This window comes from Schizophyllum commune (assembly GCF_000143185.2).
Source record: "Schizophyllum commune H4-8 unplaced genomic scaffold SCHCOscaffold_6, whole genome shotgun sequence".
Lineage (NCBI taxonomy): Eukaryota > Fungi > Basidiomycota > Agaricomycetes > Agaricales > Schizophyllaceae > Schizophyllum > Schizophyllum commune.
In genome coordinates, this window is record NW_026089543.1 from 2,463,787 (window position 1) to 2,482,650 (window position 18,864).

At 57.5% G+C, this 18,864-nt stretch overlaps 9 protein-coding genes across 9 annotated transcripts; 5 read left to right on the forward strand and 4 right to left on the reverse strand.

Annotated features, from left to right (window-relative positions):
- Positions 1-968: 968 nt before the first annotated feature.
- Positions 969-2,356, reverse strand: SCHCODRAFT_02627477 (uncharacterized protein). The gene is made up of 3 exons (XM_050345411.1): positions 1,576-2,356; positions 1,419-1,519; positions 969-1,367 (listed from the first exon to the last, which is right to left on the reverse strand). Exons 1-3 carry the CDS (start codon positions 1,876-1,878, stop codon positions 1,265-1,267), a joined length of 507 nt encoding a protein of 168 aa, XP_050200246.1. The 5' UTR covers positions 1,879-2,356; the 3' UTR covers positions 969-1,264.
- Positions 2,357-3,544: 1,188 nt separating this feature from the next.
- SCHCODRAFT_02501785 (uncharacterized protein) lies at positions 3,545-4,186 on the forward strand (the record flags this gene model as incomplete). Its single annotated transcript, XM_003031961.1, has 1 exon — positions 3,545-4,186. One exon carries the CDS (start codon positions 3,545-3,547, stop codon positions 4,184-4,186), a length of 642 nt encoding a protein of 213 aa, XP_003032007.1.
- Positions 4,187-4,517: 331 nt separating this feature from the next.
- Positions 4,518-5,223, reverse strand: SCHCODRAFT_02668300 (uncharacterized protein; the record flags this gene model as incomplete). The annotated part of the gene is made up of 4 exons (XM_003031532.1): positions 4,518-4,627; positions 4,685-4,751; positions 4,803-4,930; positions 4,983-5,223. 4 exons carry the CDS (start codon positions 5,221-5,223, stop codon positions 4,518-4,520), a joined length of 546 nt encoding a protein of 181 aa, XP_003031578.1.
- Positions 5,224-5,517: 294 nt separating this feature from the next.
- Positions 5,518-7,178, forward strand: SCHCODRAFT_02627487 (DnaJ-domain-containing protein). The gene is made up of 4 exons (XM_003031960.2): positions 5,518-5,764; positions 5,816-6,060; positions 6,112-6,524; positions 6,582-7,178. The coding sequence occupies exons 1-4, from the start codon at positions 5,621-5,623 to the stop codon at positions 6,947-6,949; spliced, it is 1,170 nt and encodes a 389-aa protein (XP_003032006.1). The 5' UTR covers positions 5,518-5,620; the 3' UTR covers positions 6,950-7,178.
- Positions 7,179-7,268: 90 nt separating this feature from the next.
- On the forward strand, positions 7,269-9,013 carry SCHCODRAFT_02627488 (F-actin capping protein, beta subunit). Its single transcript, XM_003031959.2, has 7 exons — positions 7,269-7,490; positions 7,698-7,807; positions 7,941-8,054; positions 8,118-8,283; positions 8,360-8,512; positions 8,609-8,710; positions 8,760-9,013. Exons 1-7 carry the CDS (start codon positions 7,389-7,391, stop codon positions 8,874-8,876), a joined length of 864 nt encoding a protein of 287 aa, XP_003032005.1. The 5' UTR covers positions 7,269-7,388; the 3' UTR covers positions 8,877-9,013.
- Positions 9,008-10,203, reverse strand: SCHCODRAFT_02627493 (translation initiation factor eIF3 subunit). Its single transcript, XM_003031531.3, has 5 exons — positions 10,101-10,203; positions 9,944-10,047; positions 9,623-9,890; positions 9,242-9,557; positions 9,008-9,186 (listed from the first exon to the last, which is right to left on the reverse strand). Exons 1-5 carry the CDS (start codon positions 10,114-10,116, stop codon positions 9,120-9,122), a joined length of 771 nt encoding a protein of 256 aa, XP_003031577.1. The 5' UTR covers positions 10,117-10,203; the 3' UTR covers positions 9,008-9,119.
- A 99-nt stretch (positions 10,204-10,302) lies between these two features.
- SCHCODRAFT_02627497 (uncharacterized protein) lies at positions 10,303-11,253 on the forward strand. The gene is made up of 5 exons (XM_003031958.2): positions 10,303-10,347; positions 10,412-10,703; positions 10,755-10,877; positions 10,931-10,982; positions 11,040-11,253. Exons 1-5 carry the CDS (start codon positions 10,331-10,333, stop codon positions 11,201-11,203), a joined length of 648 nt encoding a protein of 215 aa, XP_003032004.2. The 5' UTR covers positions 10,303-10,330; the 3' UTR covers positions 11,204-11,253.
- Positions 11,254-11,261: 8 nt separating this feature from the next.
- SCHCODRAFT_02627502 (Pkinase-domain-containing protein) lies at positions 11,262-13,246 on the reverse strand. The gene is made up of 8 exons (XM_003031530.3): positions 13,083-13,246; positions 12,953-13,023; positions 12,796-12,887; positions 12,644-12,737; positions 12,188-12,582; positions 11,924-12,128; positions 11,602-11,802; positions 11,262-11,543 (listed from the first exon to the last, which is right to left on the reverse strand). Exons 1-8 carry the CDS (start codon positions 13,207-13,209, stop codon positions 11,502-11,504), a joined length of 1,227 nt encoding a protein of 408 aa, XP_003031576.1. The 5' UTR covers positions 13,210-13,246; the 3' UTR covers positions 11,262-11,501.
- Positions 13,247-13,685: 439 nt separating this feature from the next.
- SCHCODRAFT_02503565 (uncharacterized protein) lies at positions 13,686-17,514 on the forward strand (the record flags this gene model as incomplete). The annotated part of the gene is made up of 2 exons (XM_003031957.2): positions 13,686-15,056; positions 15,112-17,514. The coding sequence occupies 2 exons, from the start codon at positions 13,686-13,688 to the stop codon at positions 17,512-17,514; spliced, it is 3,774 nt and encodes a 1,257-aa protein (XP_003032003.1).
- Positions 17,515-18,864: the final 1,350 nt, after the last annotated feature.

Sequence of the window (18,864 nt, forward strand, 5' to 3'; positions counted from 1 at the left end):
TTCTCGAGGCTCGCGAGAGACAGCAAAGACTCAGAAGCTGAAGAACCAGGCTCGCTGAGCATCCTGCCTACGCTTACAATGACACTGTGAGCTTCCGTAGCAGAATAGGCGACAGGACCCGCCCGAGCGAGAGGGCGGATCACTCTATGCAACCCGCTAACTGGCAGATGCGACTCGGGTCCGTCCCAAGCGCGCAACTCTCCGGTCTCTAGCTGGCCGACGCACTGTTCGCCCTACGTCTGCAAGATTTTCTGGCTGCACTGACCAGCGATTTAGTAACGACGCTAGACGATGCTCGGCACACCTAAACCTAGCAGTACCGACATTCGCTGCTCTGGTCGGTCCCGGCGACGGTATTTCTGACTGACGATCTTTCCTGCCGTACTCAGAGGATGATGCATGCGTCGATCTTGGTAAACGAATTGATTTTCTAGCTTTCTCTCTCGAACGGACCTTGCAGGGTCTCAGACCAAGGCCCTTGTACACGAGACCCCCGCGCCGCTATCGCCACAGAGAGCGCAGTCGTCCATCTCCGTTCGACGTTCGTACAGCCGCCTCGAGAGCAGAGCTCGCCGAGAATGGTCATACTACAGAAGACTACACCGCGTATACCGAAGGCGTCCTACTGAATGTAATCATGGCACCCTCAATGCTTATGACCAGGGCCGATCGGTACCCTGAGGTCATTGCCCAGCACGTAGAATCAAACTCTGTATCGCTGTCTCCCTGGACCCAGCTGCGCCCAGGTGCTCAGGGTGCTAGGGCGGAGGGATGAACGTAGGGGTCCAGAAGACAAACATATGGGTCCAGATACGGCGTTTGCCGAGAGATGGATCCACAAGTGCGTGCGCACCTTTGTTGATGGCCAGCATCACGATAGCACTTTGTTAGTTCTCGGCAATCATATCCTCGATTATACGCTTGCGAGTCGCAGGGTGGCCCTTGATTAGCGCGCATAGGGAGAAGACGCCCGCAGGCAATACGGTCATTGTAACACGAGTCTACAACAGGAACTACCTCTAAAGTGGTCTATGTACGTGGTACAGGTATATTCTACTTAGCAGCCATGCATGGTTACGATGAGCAGCACAAAAAGGGTAGATATATAAGCTGCGAATTCTAGTCCGGATACGTTTGCCTATGAGCAAGCGGGAACGGAATGGGCAAAAGGTAACGCAGGACGGCGCTGCGCGTGTAGATAAGTAGGACGCGAGATGGCGCGGGCAAGTGCTAGAAGCACGCTGGAGCAGCACTAGACAGCAGCTTAAAGCGCTGTCTGGCGGTCCACGCGCACTTCTGAGGCCACGAATACGAGGCTTGTGATGCGCCTGCTGTCTAGGCGCGGATCTGGCAGCTGGGATTCGATCCTGTGATGATCGTCAGGGTGCGCGTATGGGAAACCAATAGAGGATGCATACCTGACTTCGACGGTTTTATGCCGTTCGAAGGATGCGGGAGACCCTGATGGTGTGGGTCGCTGGATTCCGCGGATGACATACATGCCGCCAAGGGAGCCATCCTGCATAGGCCTTGATCAGCTGGTGACTCCATGGTACCGCGAAGGAAAGAACGCACTCGACAGGATATATCTCGTGGCGCCTCTTGCGCTTGCATCCACTCGACGCGCAGGCCCATGGGCGCGGTCCGGCGCATCGCAAGCACCATCTGGGCGACCTGCGGTCGAGATAGCGGCGCGCCATTGACGGTGCCCTCGAGTCGCTCCGCGAAGGTACTCTCGATAGCCCGCAAGGCGTCATCATCACTCCGCGCCTCGAAAACTTCGCGGATGTGCGTGATGGACCACTCTGTGAGACTGCCCAAGCGCGGTTGTGGTGGGGGCAGATAGTGGAAGAGGTCGACGTGGGTCTCGGTTTGCATGGTGGGTGGTAGATGCGCGGGTGTGTTGCGGGGAGGAGGGAGGTTCTGACCCCGAGGGTTGCCAGGCTATTGCTGAACAGCTACCAGACGCACTCATGTCTTTATATACTCTCGACCTTGTGAGATCGCCACTTCCAGCGGTCCCGCCTCGGCGATGCATCAAGGAAATCATGAGCGCGGACCTCCCTTCGGGATTCTTCTTGTACGCCATTGGTACGTCGTCGTGTGGTCTAAGGAGTGCGCCAGGCCCTCTGTCCCCACAACGAACGCGTATATTGGCAGATGCGTAATGCGTAAGGTGTCCTCGGTGCTGGGGAGTTGCCTCCGCGGTGCCCTGGATGAGCTTCGCGGTGCTGTATGAGCTTCGCGGGGTTCGCTGGGTATGAAAGAAGGGCGCGGTCCACGCCTGGGAGGATAGAGGGAGATGGGACGGAGCACACTTGGAGTCGCATTCCAGCCACCGAGGCGCGCTTGCGGACGTAATCAGATGTAGCAAGCACTGTGAGAGAAGGACGAACTTCAGGAACAGGGTCGATTGGAAGCAGCGGATCTGCGAGGCTGAAGTGATGCGCAAGGGAAGGATTGTCGCTGTCCTCGCTCAATAGGGCAACATACCTGACTAGAATAATCTGATGGAGCCCAGCTTTAATCGCGACAATTGCAAGGGCTGAAGCGTTGAGCTGCTGTTAGCTCAGTCGACGTATCATGCCAAGAAATCATACGGCAAAGCGCGAATGCCGCAACACGAGGTCCGAGGACATGAATGAGAGCCCAGCGATGACGACTTCCAGAGTAAAGTCCAAGTTTGAGGGCAATGCTGCAACGCCAACTTCATTTCAGCGCAAACGGCTTCTAAGCTCAGGAGTTCCATGCTGAGCTCGCTTGAGCGTGCAAGCTGACAAGAGATCCGCCAAGGCGTGCTGTGACCTGCTGTGGGCACGTTTCGCCAGCAAGGGAAGATCGATAGAGACAAGATAGAGGGTGGGGAGAGCGTAGAAAGGGATCTTCGAGGAGAGAACCTTCTTGAAGCTAGATGTCTTCTCGAAAGCGCTCAGCGCTGTTATTGCGCTAGATTAGGAGCCGATAGCGGTGATCGTGATCGGCGACATTAGGCACACACAAGCACCTAATACCCGACGTTGAGCGCAATGTTCCCCGTGCAAAAGCGAGCCGTATGTCCGAGGAGGTTAAGACTCACGTATCCCTGGCAGCTTGCGTGGCAAACTCGTGTCGAGCGGTGAATGGTGACCTCGGGCAAGTCCAGACACCCTCAAGAGACCGAGCATGTATATCGTCCGACAAGACCCGCGGCTTTACCAGGATACGTATTCTGTGACTTGTCGACCAGGAGAGACGGGCCGTAAAAGCTACTTGAAGTCCAGAGCAAGCCCCGTTCCCTTGAGCATCAGGTTGTAAAGCTTCACAGTCGTATGTGGGGTGGATGACCGCTCTGTAGTTGTTTGCGCTGCTGACAGATTTAGGCTTGCGCACCAGATGGAGTAAGGAAACAGAAGACAAGAGGATGCCCAAATCAGGACCAATGATGATCGGCTCCTCCGGATGTCGTCAACGAACATGCATCGACACCGCGTCGCGACGCGCATGCACAACGCGCTCTTCCTCAACCACCACCTCCAGATACGCACAGCTGGAAAACATAAAAAAAATGGCGACCACAAAGCAAGCATTTGCCTCCCCCACACCGCGAGCGCCTGGCTTCACCCCCAACTTCTTCTCCGAGTATAGCGTCGTCATCGACCGTCCGCGCGACGAGGTGTTCAACATCATCGGCACCGCCGCGGGCGCAGAGCGCGTTACGCGGCTATCTGATATGTGTACGCGCTTCGAGATGCTCAAGCAGGATGAAGTGAGCTTGGCGTCAGGCGAAGCCTTGAAGGACTCGGCGATGCGGACGCAAGCGGCGGTCGGGAAAGGGGAAGGGATCGCCAACGCTAGCGACGAATCGGCCTCGCAAGCAGATCCTGCCCGCCACCTCCCCCGCCAGCACTTCTCCATGACCGAAACCATCCCCCTCCTCTTCGGCATTATCAAACACGACGTCCTCATCGTCGGCACGCTCACTTGGGACACGTCCGCATGCGTAGCACTCTACGAGAGCGAGGCCGACCAAGGCGTTCTGGTCTGGAAGCTGCGCACGTTCGAGGAGGTGGAAGGGGGCAGTACGCGCGTGAACGAGCGTATAGAGGGGAAATGCAGCGCCCTGCTGCGTCCTATCGTGCAGAGGGAGACGACGCGGGGACACCAGGCGCACATGAATGCATACCAAATGCTATTCAAGGCATCTTGAAACGGGCGAAGGGCAACAGTGCGCACCAGCGAAGCACTGCTAATCACATTCGGTCACTAGATAAATTGGCTACTGCTTGAAAGCCTTACGACGGTTAGCTATACGGGCATACACGGAGGAGTCAGGACTCTTGGCGTTACATGGGGAAGGGAACTTGTGCGTCGTCGAAAGTCATATTCGTGCCTTGAGATGGGATCCACGCCCGAAGCAGACCTTCGCCGGGTATAGGAATATTCTTCTGACGTCTGTAAGGTGTTCATGATCAATATCGAGATGCGCTTTATCGCGTTAATGACTTACAGCTCGCGCACTAATGAGACAGATCCAGTAGTCAGTACGAAGGCACAGGGAGATGCCCAAATGACGCACCTCGGATGATGAAGTTGGCAAGGATAGCGAAGAACAGAAGGACGCTGACAATGATGGGTCCCGCGATAGCATCTGCATCATGAGTGCAAAATTGAGCTATGGACTTGTATAGGTGTGGGAGAGGCGTACCAAAGTGACCTGGATCTCGCCTGCGAATCTTGGTGATGCGGTGCTGGTAGATGAGGTATCCGTAGATCTAAACCTTCGTTAGCGCCTGCATAGCAGTTTAACGACAGAGTGTACTCACCAAAACACCGATACTGATCAGGGCATAGACATATGCGAATATCCTCGCCGTCTTGTCCTTCGATGCGTTGAAGAGCGCAAGGGATAGGGTGCCAAGAAGTACGGCCATGTTCAACCAAGATATCCATGCTGGAGCAGCCGTAAGCTACAAACCCACTGTAACATCTTGCACAAGACTCACTTCGCTCGTTTGCGAACCAGACTTTGCCCTCAACGCGGATGGGCGTCGCGATCTTCCTGGGTACGCGCACGGAGGGGGGTAGGCTATTGATAGCATGGTAATCCGCTACGGTCGGTCTGTTTCCATCCGCATCTGCTTGCGCATCAGGGATGTGGTCTTCACGCGTGTATCGTGCAGGACGCGAGAGTCGAGGGAGCTTCGCGAGTGCGGCAGGGGAGAAGGGATGCAAGTTCTCCGTCATTGCATGCCATGACCGGCGAATCAGCGACTCAGACTGCGGTGAATCAAGTGGAGTGTCCGGGCTGGATGTCGCGCTCATGGTGGATGTCCGTGTTCGTCGTCGTTGGTAGCAACCAGCAAACTCGATGCCCAGCAGTCCCAGCGGGGCTCCATGATCGGGACGAACGTGCGCCTCGACCGGCCCTGGGCCGGCGCGGGGCCGGTCCGTGGCGGCGAGTGCCTGGGTCACACCAGTGACGTCAGCACGTGGCGTCGAAGAAACTGGAACTTGCTCGAGACGTGCAGAGATTCCCCTCAGAAACATACAAAATGTCGGCGGCATCGACCTGCGCTCCTTGTTTTCTACGTTCTCAGCGCTTTCTACGAACACCTATACGTCTTGCTTCTAACGAAACGCTATGGGCACCGACTACTATAAGCTCCTTGGCGTCGACAAGAACGCCGACGACGATGCTATCAAGCGCGCGTACAAGAAGATGGCCTTGAAATGGCACCCCGATCGGAACAAGGGGTCAGAGGAGGCTTCCCAGAAGTTCAAGGAGGTGTGTATCATGACTATGCCAGTTGAGACGTATGGCTGACGAGCTTCACAGATCTCCGAAGCCTTCGAGGTTCTGAGCGACAGCAACAAGCGTGCCATCTATGACCAGTTCGGCGAGGAAGGCCTCAAGGGCGGAGGTGGCCCCCCTCCTGGCGCTGGCGGTCCGGGAGGCTTCAGCGGATTCAGCGGCTTCCCCGGCGGTGGCCCAGGCGGCGCGCATACATTCACCTTCACCTCCGGCCCAGGCGGCAGCTCAAGCGGAGGTTTCAACCCCACAGACCCCAACCGTATATTCGAGTACGTGTTTCCCCCTTGGCGCTTTCAGAGGTTTCCTAACGCCGACGACAGACAGATATTCGGTGGAGGCTTTGGCGGCTTCAGCATGGGCGGAATGGGCGGTGGCATGGGAGGCTTCCCGGGCATGGGCGGAGCGCGCTCAGGGCGCAGCACACCCCGCCGCGCACAATCCATGTTCGCCGACGATGACGACGAGGACATGGACGGCACCTTCAGCGGCTTCAGCGGCATGCCCGGTGGGATGGGCGGCGGCGGTCGTCCACGGCCATCGCATCAGAAGAGCCAGGCGCCGACAGAGATCACTCGCCCGCTCAAGGTCTCGCTCAACGACCTCTATTCTGGCGCGGTCAAGCACTTGAAGATCGGTCGTCGGTTGCTCGACGGCACGACCGAGGACAAGGTGCTGGAGATCCAGATCCATCCAGGATGGAAGAGTGGCACGAAGATCCGGTTCCCGAAAGCAGGTAGGTATCACCCATATCGCCGCCCTTGGTTCCCTCGCTCACACGCACGCTTCGCAGGCAACGAGCAGGCCAACGGGGACGCGCAGGACCTTGTCTTCGTCGTCGAGGAGAAGCCGCACGACAAGTTCAAGCGCGAAGGCAATGACCTCATCGCTCGCGTGCCAATCCCTCTCGTCGATGCGCTCACGGGCTCGTCAAACGGCCGCTTCGTCGTTGAGCACCTCGACGGGCGCAAACTCCAGGTTCCCGTACCAGCTGGCATCGTCAAGCCTGGCCAAGAGACCACAGTACCGGGCGAGGGCATGCCCATTCGCAAGGACGGCCAGGTGCGGAGGAAAGGCGACCTCATCATCAAGTGGGACGTCCAGTTCCCCGACCGCCTCACCCCCGCGCAGAAGGAGGGCCTGCGGAAGGTCCTGGCGTAAGCGCGCACGTCGTCGCGCAGGGGATAGGCGTGGCATAGTCCAGCGTTCCCCGCTTCCTGGCGACCCGCATAGGGTGCAGGATGGAATAACTTGAGTCTGGCGACTCGGCAGTTTACAATACGGATCCCCTATATGATATCTTTATTGTCTTTGCACATTTTCCGGACACATTGCATGCACATGTTGTACTTGTACCTTCAATTCATACCTTGCACGTTTTAGACGCGAACTTCTAAGCCAAGACCACGAAAACAGTCCTTCGTGAGGAAGGACAAATATTTGTGCGTCGGGACGGCAATTGCCGCGTGTACGGCCCGCCCGCTGCTTGAGCTTGACGAGCGCCAGCACGCTCATCGCGCCGCGTTCTTGCTTTCATTCTGTCTCGTGCTTCCTTCTTACCTCCATCTCCTTGACTGCAGCGCTATCGCACGCGTCCACGATGGCGGATCTCGTCGATAGCATGCTCGACCTCATGCGGCGCCTGCCGCCAACGCGCACTGAGGAGAACGTCGACGCGCTCATCAGGATCTGTCCAGAATACGTGCGTCTTCATAAGTGTTGCAGCTGAAACCATAGCTGACTCTTGCCTCTTATATCGGTCTGCATACTACTTCGCCCTCGGCATCGTACACTGCGCGATTCTTCCCTCCCTGCCGCGCCGCATCCCAATCGAACAACTCACGCACCCGTAATTTGAATGCTTTCACCACGTCCCTAAACCTTGTCTGGTTCGCGAACGCGCTTATAGGCAGACGATCTGCTTGGGAGTGTCGACCAGCCGCTCAAGCTCATGCACGACCGCGTCGCGGGCCGCGACTACCTCGCATGCGACTACAACCGGGATGGCGATAGCTATCGGTGAGTGCATCCGTCCACTCGACGCACACCTTGATCCCTCTTCCATCTGTATATATTCTTCATGTACACCCTGTTCTGCTGAACCACCGCATCTGACGGTTCTGTGATCTTGGGACTGACGCTCGGCTCCCAGATCCCCATGGACAAACGAGTACGATCCACCGCTGGACGATGGTACCGTGCCAGGCGTGAAGCTCCGCAAACTGGAGGTGATGGCGAACGAGGCGTTCGACACCTATCGCGAGATGTGCTGTGGATCATCCCTCCCTCACAATTCTCAGTGGCTTATGACATCTCCCCCTCCATCCAGGTACTACGAAGGCGGTGTCTCCTCCGTATACCTATGGGACCTTGAGGACGGCGGCTTCGCCGGGGTCGTCCTGCTGAAGAAGTCGATGACGCCTTCGTCACCCTCTGAACCAGCAGGATCCTGGGACTCCATCCACGTCTTCGAAACAGCCGAGCGAGGGAGGCAGGTACGTATCTATCACAGCGTTGTCCACTGGTCCCGTCTGCTGGTCGACTGTACGAGTTTGCTGACGCTTTTTATAGGCCCACTACAAGCTCACGTCAACGGTGATGCTGCAGCTGACGACGCATAAGAGCTCGGAGAGCAAGGATGAGCAGAAGGAGAAGGACAAGTCGGATCCGGAAAGCTGGAAGCGGGAGGGCGAGGTTACCCTGAGCGGGAGCATGACGAGACAGGCGAGTGATTAGGCTGGCTTGCGAGTGCTTATTCTTGCGACAACCTGTTCTTTTGCCATCATCTGTCGACCCCGCATACTTACCACCCTTCTGCAGACCGAGCAGGACTGGCCGCTGCACGACTCGCAGTCCCACATCACGAACACGGGCCGCATGATCGAGGAGATGGAGAATAAGATGCGGAATTTGTTGCAAGAGGTGAGCGTTCGGATAAGCTCATGACATCGACTTGCTAAGCCGCGTTCAGGTTTACTTCGGCAAAACGCGCGATATTGTGTACGACCTTCGCAGCGTCGACGACCTCGAGAAGGCGCGGAAGCAGCGGGAGTTGCAGAAGGAGCTTGTCGGGTTCATCAAGAGGTGATGCGCTGGTGGTGTTGGGAGCAGAGTATCAAGAAAGCAGAACTGAATCGGGAGGGAGCGGGAAGGGGGAGATGGTCGAGGGGATTGTTTGTATCATACTCCATACACTGAAAGGGACTCACACTCTGGATAAGCGGATAGAGTGAGATCCTAAGGTCAAGATCGAGTTCTCCCTCGCGAGGTGAGCATACAGTATTGGCGATAAATTATACAACACTGCCATCTACAAGTTGCACGCTGCCATCTACATGAAGTCGTCAGCGTTCGCACCGAAGTCGTCAAGTGCATCGTCGTATATGTTGGTATCGATTCTGCGATAATGTCAGTCTCTAATTCCTTCCTCACTCCATTGCGGGATAGACTCACTTGCTCGACGCCTTCGCCGCACCCAGCGCAGGTTTCGCTGCCGCCTTGGGCTTCTTCTTGCCGCTCGCCTTGTCGCGCTGCTCCTTCTGCTTCTCGTTCGCCAGCGTCGTCAACCCACTCGCGGCCTTGCGGACCTCGACGTCGCGCAAGGGTGCAGCCAGCTCGCGAACGTGATGCTCAACGAACTGCGCGTAGAGAGGCTTGCCCTGATGTCGCTTGACGACGACCTCAATGATCATGGCGGACAGCTTTTGGAAGTCTTCCTTCGTTCGCGGTTGGTAGGAGAGGAGGGAGTCGAGCTCTTTTGAGGTGGTGCCTAATGGGGCGGAGAGGCGAATTCAGTGTCCGTGATCATCAGGGCAAGGGAAGTGTAAGACGCACCGCCTAGTGCTGCCGCGCCGAAGAGGTCCGCGGCGTTGTTCAGGTCCGAGTTGAGCTCGCGCTCCTTGTCCAGCCGTGCCTTCTCGCGCGGGTCAAGCACTTCGTCCGAGTCATAGCCCACGTCGTCCTCCCCAGCAGCCTTCCGTGCAGCCTTCGCGGCCTCCTTCTCGGCAAGCTTCTGCTTCAGGTTGCCCTTCTTCTTCGGCGGGGCGACAGGTGCGGGCACTGCGGGCTTGTCATCCTCGTCGGATGATTCTTCCCAGTCGCTCTGCGCTGATCGCGTCAGATCAGTTGGCGGGGCGAGGGGGAAAGGGAGCGCACCGCGACCTGCTCCTCCTCATCTTCGCCCTCCCACTTCGAGGACTTCTTGGGAATGACCTTGGGTGGTGGGGCGACCTTCTTGGAGGTCTCCTCGTCAGAGGCGTCTTGGGATTATGCGGTGAGATCGGGGAAGTACGATCGAGGACGTGGTGCGTACCCCAGTCGTCGGACATTGGTGATAAGATAAAGTGGTAGTGTAGTTGGGTTGCTGGATACCTAGCAGGTTTGGAGGTACGCTTTACGTGGGATACACGGGAAGTATGAGAACAAGTAAACGACCTGATCAATTCACAATGGCCGGGAGATGCCGATGAGCAGATCGGGTCTCGGTCCGCACCCTCCGCGCTTGCCTCCGAACATTCGACTTCGTTCCCAAAGTCAGCAGCCATGCAAGCGTCGTCCAGGTACGCAGCCTGCCTCATACCACCATGCTATACCTCTCACACTCAATACACCCACTCAATGAAGAGAACTGCTGAAGCTCGCTGTCCCCCTCGTGCGCACGCACGGCTTTACGCGCGATGCGTTGGCGCGATCGGTGCTCTCCCTACCCAAGCCGCACCCTGAACCGCTCTCCGACTCGGCGGTCTCTGCACTCTTTGGTTCGGGAACTGCAGCACCGAAGTCGCTCATCAACGCCTGGCTGGACGAGGGACTGGAGGACCTGCGTGCAGCCGCTCGTCGCGGTCCTGTGACTGTTCCCTCTGCGCTACATGCGCGGTTGAGGTGGAATGAGCCAGTGCTAGAGCATCTGCCTGAGGTGTGCGAATAATGTGCATGGCTCTACATGGCTGTTGAAGGATCCCGGCAGGCTTTCGCGCTGTTGGCGTCACCGGAGAAGGGGGCGCCACCGCTCGATCCCACACCTGCTTTGAAGCATACATTCAGTATCGCAAATGAGGCAGCATACCTTGCGAAGGATAAGACAGTGCAGGTGAGTATACACTTATCTGTTATGCACTTGCGCTCATAGTTGATGCTCTGCAGTTGGAATGGTATGCCAGGCGAGGATCGCTTGCCCTGATATACGGTGCAGCAGGTTCGTCTTCGGCACACGCTTATGTATTCGTGGCGTGATCACTAACCATCCTCGCAGAGTTGCACCAACTGAAGTCTCCTGAGACCGCACATCCCTTCCTTGACTCCCTGCTCTCTACCTCTTCGAAAGCAAGAGCTGCATTAGGGGATGTCGTTCTGTATGGGGACTACGTCGCGAAGAGCTGGTATGGCATAATCAAGAGCTCGGGGGCTTTCTCATAGCTGTATCCCATGGAATGTTGATGGCTTTGCAATGGATGGTTTCTGACTCATGAAGGCCGTTGAAGATCGCAAAGCTCGCGTTACACATTCGCGACGGCAGGCTGAGTTGAAACTCTGCACGACCATGGAGCTACTTAGCGCGTCGGGCGAAGTACAGCTTCTAGCATTGATCCAATAGATAATTTATACAATACCCAACAGTCCATGGAGTCAATGGAAGTATGTACGCGTCGTTGAGGGACGTGCAAGCTCCACTGAGACCTTTACGCCCACACCTACTCAGGTTGATTCCCATGACTTACGCCAGCGACTGCAGCACTCGGTCCGTCATCTGGATGACCTGCAAAACCGTTAGCCATCAACGCCTCCATCCTTGCTTTACCGAGAAAAGTGCGTACCCTGTGGATATCCGGACGGTCTGCCGGGTTCACCTTCAGCATGCTGTCGATGAGGTCCTTCAGGCCTTGCGAGTAGGCGGAAGGCGGGTGCTTGTATTGCGCATTGAGGACGGCCATGGCGATGGAGCCGCCCTGCTCGCCTTGAGTAGACTCGAAGGGCGAGTGGTTGTAGGCGAGGGCATAGAGCATGCAGCCGAGAGACTGATCGAGGAGAATGTCAGCTCAGCTCGAAAGGGCTGGGTGGGATGAAAGGAGAGCAGGAAGTGGCTGTGATTTTGAAAGGCAGCGGGGAATGAGACAGGAAGCACGAGTGAACACGCACCCAGATGTCGACCTTCTCATCGAGAGTGACTCCGGTCTTGACATCGAAGAGCTCGGGTGCGCGGTAGGTCATGGTGCTTTGTTCTGCTGCGATGTCCTGCTGCACGAGAGCCTGGTTCCGGTTTTGGATGGGAATGCGTGCCTTCACGGTACTGCCAAAGTCCATGAGGATTGGTGTTACGCCGTCGTCGGCGATCATGACATTGCTGTGAAGAAGTTCTCGTCAACCTTTGGTTCGACGAGCGATATCCCAAAAGTAGCGCACCCAGGCTTGATGTCGCGATGCGCGTAGGGGACCAATTCCGTGTTACCTCCATTGCTGCTGAGGTCCTGGTCTCCCTCGAAGATCACATCCCCTTCCTCCTCGACCCGGTGTTTTGTCACGAGCGGCACGTCAGCACCGTCGTACGAGTACCCGCCCTCCGCATCGCCCTCAGGATGCGGGAAGCGCTCGTCGTCGTCCGAGTGTCTCTGCTGCTCGTCTCGCCTTTGCTGTCGCTGTTGTTGCTGAGCGGACGAGGAGGACGCGACCGGCGCGCGGTAGTCGTGCATGGCGCGGATGGCCTCGCATGTGCCGCGGAAGAGGCGCAGCATCTCGCCCTCGGGGAAGTGGTTTCCGTTTACGACGTTTGAGTTGATGGCGTCTTGGAGATTACCGCGCTGGAGGGGATCAAGAGGGCAAGGGTGAGGGGAGTAGTCGGTTCATGACAAGAGTGCGTACCTTGTACAGCGGGAGGAAAAGATATACGATTTTGCCCTCGCCGTCGGGGTCCTGCACGACGGCGGAATCGAGGATGCGTATGATGTTGGGATGCCTGGGGGTGCATTCGGCGTCAGCGCGATGCGCAGGGAAGGAAGGGTGGGATAGCGCACTTGAATCGCCTGTACGCTTCGACCTCGCGCATAGCCTCCTTGACTGCATCAGAGCCGGTCGGACAGCGTATCTTCTTGAGCGCGAATTGGCGCTGTAGAACAAGGCGGGGAACACGTCAATACGCGTCGCGCTTGTCGCGCAGCTTGGCTTACTCACCCCACTGTGCTCATCCTGCGCAAGGTAGACAAAGGAGAACCCGCCCTCGCCAAGCACCTTGATGATGTTGACTGCGCAGAGCTTAAGTCAGATCCTCTCGTTATAGGTTTCGGGAAGGATGTATGCGAACATGTCCGGCCATTTATCTTGATCTTTGCGGACTGTTGACAGAGACAGGAGGATAGAGCCCATATAGCATCTTTGGCCTGGTCTCTGAGATTGTCGAATGCATTGAGGAGGGAAGGTGGTATAGACATGATTGTCGTCGTCGACGCGGACGACGAGCGCGGGTGCTGCCGCAGATGTGGCGGTGCTATCTCATCAACCGGCGGGCCGGAGCAAGTCTCGGCATCCCCTGGGACTTCACATTTCTCAGATCCCTCTACTCCTCCTAGACCTTGTCCGCCGCGGGTCTCTGCCTCTTGGATAGTCAGCTCCTGTGGGCTTCATCTATGAGTCGATGCGCCGCTCAGTCCGATCCCTCGTGCAGTCGAACTATGGTCTTTCTCGTCGACTTCGAACCTCTGCAGTCGCCGGTGTTCAGGCTCAACTCGCGTACCCCTCTTCCAAGTATGAAGTCAGAAGGAGGTCCGAGCGCAGGGCGCCAGAGGATGCGACGTCGCAGACGCCATTGCGACAGCGAGAGGCCGAGCCTGTCGTCGAATACGGTGCGCAGGGTGCAAGTGTTTTCGAGCTGGCCAGCTGAGTTATATTCGCAGTCAAACGCAATGAGATGGGTGTGCAGCTGCTCTCTCGGTCCCTGCACTCGCAAATCTTCAAGAACGTCTCCTTCCCTCCTCCCCCGCCCGCCTACATCAACATTGCACACGAACACCTCAACGCACACGGCCTGGACCCCGCACAATCCTCCGTACTCCCCAATACCTCCTTCACCCTCCCCCCTCTCCTCGGCAGCACCCTCGACCAGCACTTTCATGCCATGGGCGTTGAGGCTTCCGAACCCTACCTCTCCTTTGCAAAGCGCTTTGCGGATACGGACATCCCCCCGGCGCCTGAGCCGCACGAGTTCGAAGTGCGCAGCGGGTGGACAAAGTACCACTACTTGCCGGACGGGATGTCGTACTCGGAGCACGTCGAGTACCCGGACGAGGATATGCTGGCGTTCGACGTGGAGACGCTCCCCAAGGTGCACCAGTACCCGATCATGGCGTGCGCGGCGTCGCCTACGGCGTTCTATGCATGGCTGTCACCCTGGCTGCTTGGGGAAACGGACGATCCGGAGCACTTGGTGCCGTTGGGCGATTCGTCCCGTGCGCGCGTCGTAGTGGGACATAACGTCTCGTATGACCGCGCGCGCATCAAGGAGGAATATGAACTCGCGCAGAGCCGCACGCGCTTTCTCGATACAATGTCGCTGCACGTCGCCGTCAAGGGCATGTCCTCTCATCAGCGGCCTGCCTGGATGAAGTACAAGAAGGAGAAAGAGGTGCTGCAGCGGCAGAAGGAAGAGGCTATCCAGGCTATCGAAGCAATGCTCGTTCAGACGGAATCGGAGGAAGAGCAGGAAAAGTTGCGCAAGCTTCTCGACACGCTGGAGATGGACACTGCGCCAGCTCCAGCGGCTGCGTTTGCCGAGGACGCGGAGATACTGACGAAGTCCTGGCAAGACGTAACCTCAGCAAACTCTTTACGCGACGTCGCAAAGCTGCATTGCGGTATTGAGGTGTCCAAGGAGATCCGCGACGACTTCATGACCTCAACCCGAGAGAGCATCCTCGCCGACGTGACGGACTACCTGTCCTACTGCGCGAAGGACGTCGTGACTACTCATGCCGTCTATTGCAAAGTACTGCCTGGTTTTCTTGAAGCGTGCCCACATCCGGTCAGCTTTGCAGGCATCTTGACCATGGGGAGCGCATTCCTCACGGTTGATGACGGTTGGAAGCGTTACATCCAGAGCGCGGAGGGCATCTTCAGGAAGATGGAGGATGGCGTGAAGCGCAAACTGCATGACATGGCTGAGAATGCGAAGGGCCTCATGGAGAGCGGTGCATGGAAGGACGACGTATGGCTAAGCCAACTTGACTGGGAACCCAAGATCGCGGGGCCGAGTCGTGGGGTCAATCCACCTGCGCCCAAGGAAGTACGTATATTCACACTCGACCATCATTTCACCATGTCTAATTCATGTCCGGCAGACCGCGTCCACCTATCCGACTTGGTATGCGACCCTCTTAGCCGACCCTTTCGGGGCTAAGACGATGCGCACCGTTGTCCCTTTCCTGCTTCAACTGTCCTGCTACGATCAGCCTCTGCAGTACTCGGCTCGAGATAGGTGGTACTATCACCGCGACTTCACCGACGCGGATGGAAATCCCGCCATCTCCCAACTGCCCACCGCTGAGGGTCTCAAGTCGTCCTACAACCTCTTGTCCAAGAAGCACGCTGGCGCAATGCTTGAGAGCGGCGTCATGACAGCCGGCCGAGGCAAGCCTCTAGCTATGCGAGTAGCGGTGGGACCGCGCGACGACACTACGCGGGAGCAGCTGCTCCGGCTGGCAAGGCAGGTGCTCGAGCAGGACAACGACGTCGAGAGTGATCCGTGGCTCAGGCAATTGGACTGGTCGCCTGCGGTCATGGAGAACGGAAAGGTCAAGGCCAAGTCGTCGAAGAAGGCCAAGGCTCCCCCAGTGCTCTGGCCGAAGTGGTACTGGGAGATCACGAAGCCGAAGAAGGATATGCCGCCGGGGTCAATGGACCTTACTGTGCGCAATCGTCTGGCACCTCTGCTCTTTCGACTGTCTTGGCTTGGGCATCCGCTCTTCCACTCCCGCGAGCACGGCTGGGTGTACCGCGTACCAACATCGCAGCTCGAGAAGGAGGACGGCTCACGAAGGAAGATGGTCAGCTTCTACGACCCCGCGGACGACACGCTTGCGCAGATGGTCGCGCTGGGCGAGTACAAGTTCTTCAAACTGCCCCACAAGGACGGCGACAGCGCCAATGTCGGCTCTCCGCTCAGCAAGACCTTCATGAGCCATGCCAGCAACGGCACGCTCAGCAGCCCGTTCAACGAGGCTAAGGAGGCGCTCGAGCTCAACGCAATGTGCAGCTACTGGATCTCGTCCCGCGACCGCATCATGAACCAGATGGTCGTTTGGCAGGACCCAGCGCGCCAGCGGGACCTCGGCTTCCGCGATGCGCGCCCAGGCAAGCAATGGGGCGTCATCGTGCCGCAGGTCATTACGATGGGCACCGTGACGCGGCGCGCGATCGAGAAGACCTGGCTGACGGCGAGCAACGCGAAGAAGAACCGCGTGGGCTCGGAGCTGAAGGCCATGGTGCGCGCGCCGCCCGGGTACGCGATCGTAGGCGCGGACGTCGACTCGGAGGAGCTGTGGATCTCGAGCTGCATGGGGGATGCGCAGTTTGGGATTCATGGCGCGACGGCGCTGGGGTGGATGACGCTGGAGGGGACGAAGAGCGCAGGGACGGACTTGCACTCGAAGACGGCGAGCATTCTGGGTATCTCGCGCGACCAGGCGAAGGTGTTCAACTATTCGCGGATTTATGGCGCGGGGATGCGGCATGCTGTCCTGCTGTTGATGCAGTCGAACGCGAGCATGAAGCACGAGGAGGCGCAGAAGCTCGCGGAGAACCTGTACGCGTCGACGAAAGGCAAGAACACGCACCGAACGGACCTCTTCGAGCGCAAGTTCTGGTTCGGCGGATCGGAGAGTTATGTGTTCAACAAGCTCGAAGCCATCGCTTTGTCCGACAAGCCAGAGACCCCGGCGCTGGGCTGCGGTGTCACGCACGCATTGGTCAAGGAGTACCTTCCTACAGGTTTTGGCTCCGACTACATGCCCTCGCGCATCAACTGGGTCGTGCAGAGCTCGGGCGTGGACTACTTGCACATGCTCATCGTGTCGATGGACCATCTTATCCAGAAGTACGACATCAAGGCGCGCTACCTGATTTCCGTACACGACGAGCTGCGATACCTGGTTGAGGAGAAGGACCGCTATCGTGCCGCGCTTGCGCTCCAGATCGCCAATTGCTGGACGCGGTGCATGTTTGCGTACAAACTCGGCATGGACGACCTTCCGCAGGGCGTGGCGTTCTTCTCGGCTGTCGACGTTGACCATGTACTTCGCAAGGAGGTCGACATGCCTTGCGTGACGCCGTCGCAGCCGCATCCCATCCCTCCTGGCGAAAGCCTCAATATCACCAAGGTCTTGGAGAAGACCCACGGAGGCTCTCTTTGGCCCGACGGTCGCCCGATGGAGAGGATGGCATCTGTCCACGCAGGGACCCTGGAAGGGTATAAGGAGCCAAACTGCCTGACACATCGCGCGCAGAATGCGGCATTCCTCCAAGCACAGGCTACAACCGAGTTCAACGAGATCAAGCGGCTTGCGAAGGAGGTGTACGGGACGAAGTTTGAGGGTGGCATTGGGGAGCAGCCGGGGACGGGGAAGCGGCGCGGGAGGAAGAAAAAGTCGGTTATCGTCGGCTCGGGTGATGGAGTGGACTGGAACGCAACAGTCGACCAGCTTATGGAGCGGCAGAACGCGTTGGATCAGAACGCTCCTTGGTAACTTATATCGTTTATTGTATACGCACTGTAATCTGCCCATCGCACTTGCTTTACTCTTGCACAGCTTTGTGTACTAATACCATCACAATTTACCAGCTCATGACAGTGGAAGTCAGCACGAATCCTAGACTCGAGCCAGTCCCCGCTCCGCGGAAGCCGAGGGCAAAGCAAGCTGATACTTGCCCGATCAGAAGAGCGGAGCGGGGACTGGAAGATCTCGAGCACCTCTTGGACAGTCGAGCTTTTTCCCACGATTTTGTGCGACTTAGCGAAATTCAACGCGTCCTCGCAGGCAAACGACCCGCGTCGGACGCGTCGCCAGTCTCGATCTCTCTCTGTTCTCGTGCTCTGAGACCTTGAGAGCCTGCTAGTTACGACTCTGGCAAACTGATACATGGCACATCATGCATTTATTCTCTATAACATGGTGTACCGTTATACGTATATGCGCCCATGTCGCTGAACCTGAGTGCATGGCGCACGGTAACGCGACCAGCAACGACGACGATGTTCACAAGAAGGATCAGTGACAATGTGTGCAAGGGATGTATAAGGGCTGCGATAGCTGTTGGCCGTGATGCGAGAGGATGGCGGCTGGGTGCGGTGATCTTGATGATGTTGGCTGATGGATAGTCGCAATGCTGGATCTTGCATAGCCAGTCTGAAGAGAGCAGCGTCGTGGGAGAGTCCTATAGTGCAGCTTGGATATCACAGATCGGCGCCAAGCAGCCACGCCCCGCGACGCGCTGGAGGTACATGTTGCCACTAGTGGAGGTTGATCAGTACGATCGAGCGCGCAACTGAGACAGTGACACGCACTTTGAAGGCCTATGTAAAGACCCTATACACTCCCCGTATGCACGTACAGGCCCGCTGCGCCCGAGGAATCGGGAGAGCGGGATGTTGGTGCATCGCCAGACGCGCCTGCAGCTGACTGATGCTGACCCAGGCCTGCGCGAAGGTTGTTGCTCAGACATCGGCGTTCACGCGCCGTCGGTCGGTTGAGGCATCGAACGCCATCGTGCATCGCGCCGAGGGCATTTGGAAAGGTTTTGTGGCCAGCAGAGGGCAGAGGCGAGTGGTATGGGTAAAGTTGGTGCTGGAGCTCGTCGCGATTTTCGCTAAGTCGCATATATTCGTGGGAAAATTTGGACTGTACTAGCTACTAGGCGAGATCTTCCAGTCCCCGCTTCGCGGGCACCGCTTTTACTTCCAACTATCTTCGGCTTCCGGGCCCGGACACCGTAGGTGGCTTCCGCCGCCTGCCTTTCGTCTGCCTTCCGCCTTCCGCGAGCGGGACTGGTTCGAGTCTACACGAATCCTGGGTTGCAGAAAAAGAACAATGAGCGTG

Coding starts and splice junctions, on each gene's coding strand:
- SCHCODRAFT_02627487 (XM_003031960.2), top strand. CDS start 5,621: ATGGGCACCGACTACTATAAGCTCCTTGGCGTCGACAAGAACGCCGAC. Junction 5,765..5,815: donor CTTCCCAGAAGTTCAAGGAG/GTGTGTATCATG, acceptor CGAGCTTCACAG/ATCTCCGAAGCCTTCGAGGT. Junction 6,061..6,111: donor GACCCCAACCGTATATTCGA/GTACGTGTTTCC, acceptor CGCCGACGACAG/ACAGATATTCGGTGGAGGCT.
- SCHCODRAFT_02627493 (XM_003031531.3), bottom strand. Junction 9,558..9,622: donor CGGCGCGGCAGCACTAGGCG/GTGCGTCTTACA, acceptor CCGCCCCATTAG/GCACCACCTCAAAAGAGCTC. Junction 9,187..9,241: donor GCGGCGAAGGCGTCGAGCAA/GTGAGTCTATCC, acceptor ACATTATCGCAG/AATCGATACCAACATATACG.
- SCHCODRAFT_02627497 (XM_003031958.2), top strand. Junction 10,878..10,930: donor CGAAGGATAAGACAGTGCAG/GTGAGTATACAC, acceptor GATGCTCTGCAG/TTGGAATGGTATGCCAGGCG. Junction 10,983..11,039: donor CCTGATATACGGTGCAGCAG/GTTCGTCTTCGG, acceptor CCATCCTCGCAG/AGTTGCACCAACTGAAGTCT.
- SCHCODRAFT_02627477 (XM_050345411.1), bottom strand. CDS start 1,878: ATGCAAACCGAGACCCACGTCGACCTCTTCCACTATCTGCCCCCACCA. Junction 1,520..1,575: donor CACGAGATATATCCTGTCGA/GTGCGTTCTTTC, acceptor AGGCCTATGCAG/GATGGCTCCCTTGGCGGCAT. Junction 1,368..1,418: donor CATAAAACCGTCGAAGTCAG/GTATGCATCCTC, acceptor CGATCATCACAG/GATCGAATCCCAGCTGCCAG.
- SCHCODRAFT_02627502 (XM_003031530.3), bottom strand. CDS start 13,209: ATGTCTATACCACCTTCCCTCCTCAATGCATTCGACAATCTCAGAGAC. Junction 13,024..13,082: donor CAAGATAAATGGCCGGACAT/GTTCGCATACAT, acceptor AGCTCTGCGCAG/TCAACATCATCAAGGTGCTT. Junction 12,583..12,643: donor TTTTCCTCCCGCTGTACAAG/GTACGCACTCTT, acceptor GATCCCCTCCAG/CGCGGTAATCTCCAAGACGC.
- SCHCODRAFT_02627488 (XM_003031959.2), top strand. CDS start 7,389: ATGGCGGATCTCGTCGATAGCATGCTCGACCTCATGCGGCGCCTGCCG. Junction 8,055..8,117: donor TTCGACACCTATCGCGAGAT/GTGCTGTGGATC, acceptor CCCTCCATCCAG/GTACTACGAAGGCGGTGTCT. Junction 8,711..8,759: donor TGCGGAATTTGTTGCAAGAG/GTGAGCGTTCGG, acceptor AGCCGCGTTCAG/GTTTACTTCGGCAAAACGCG.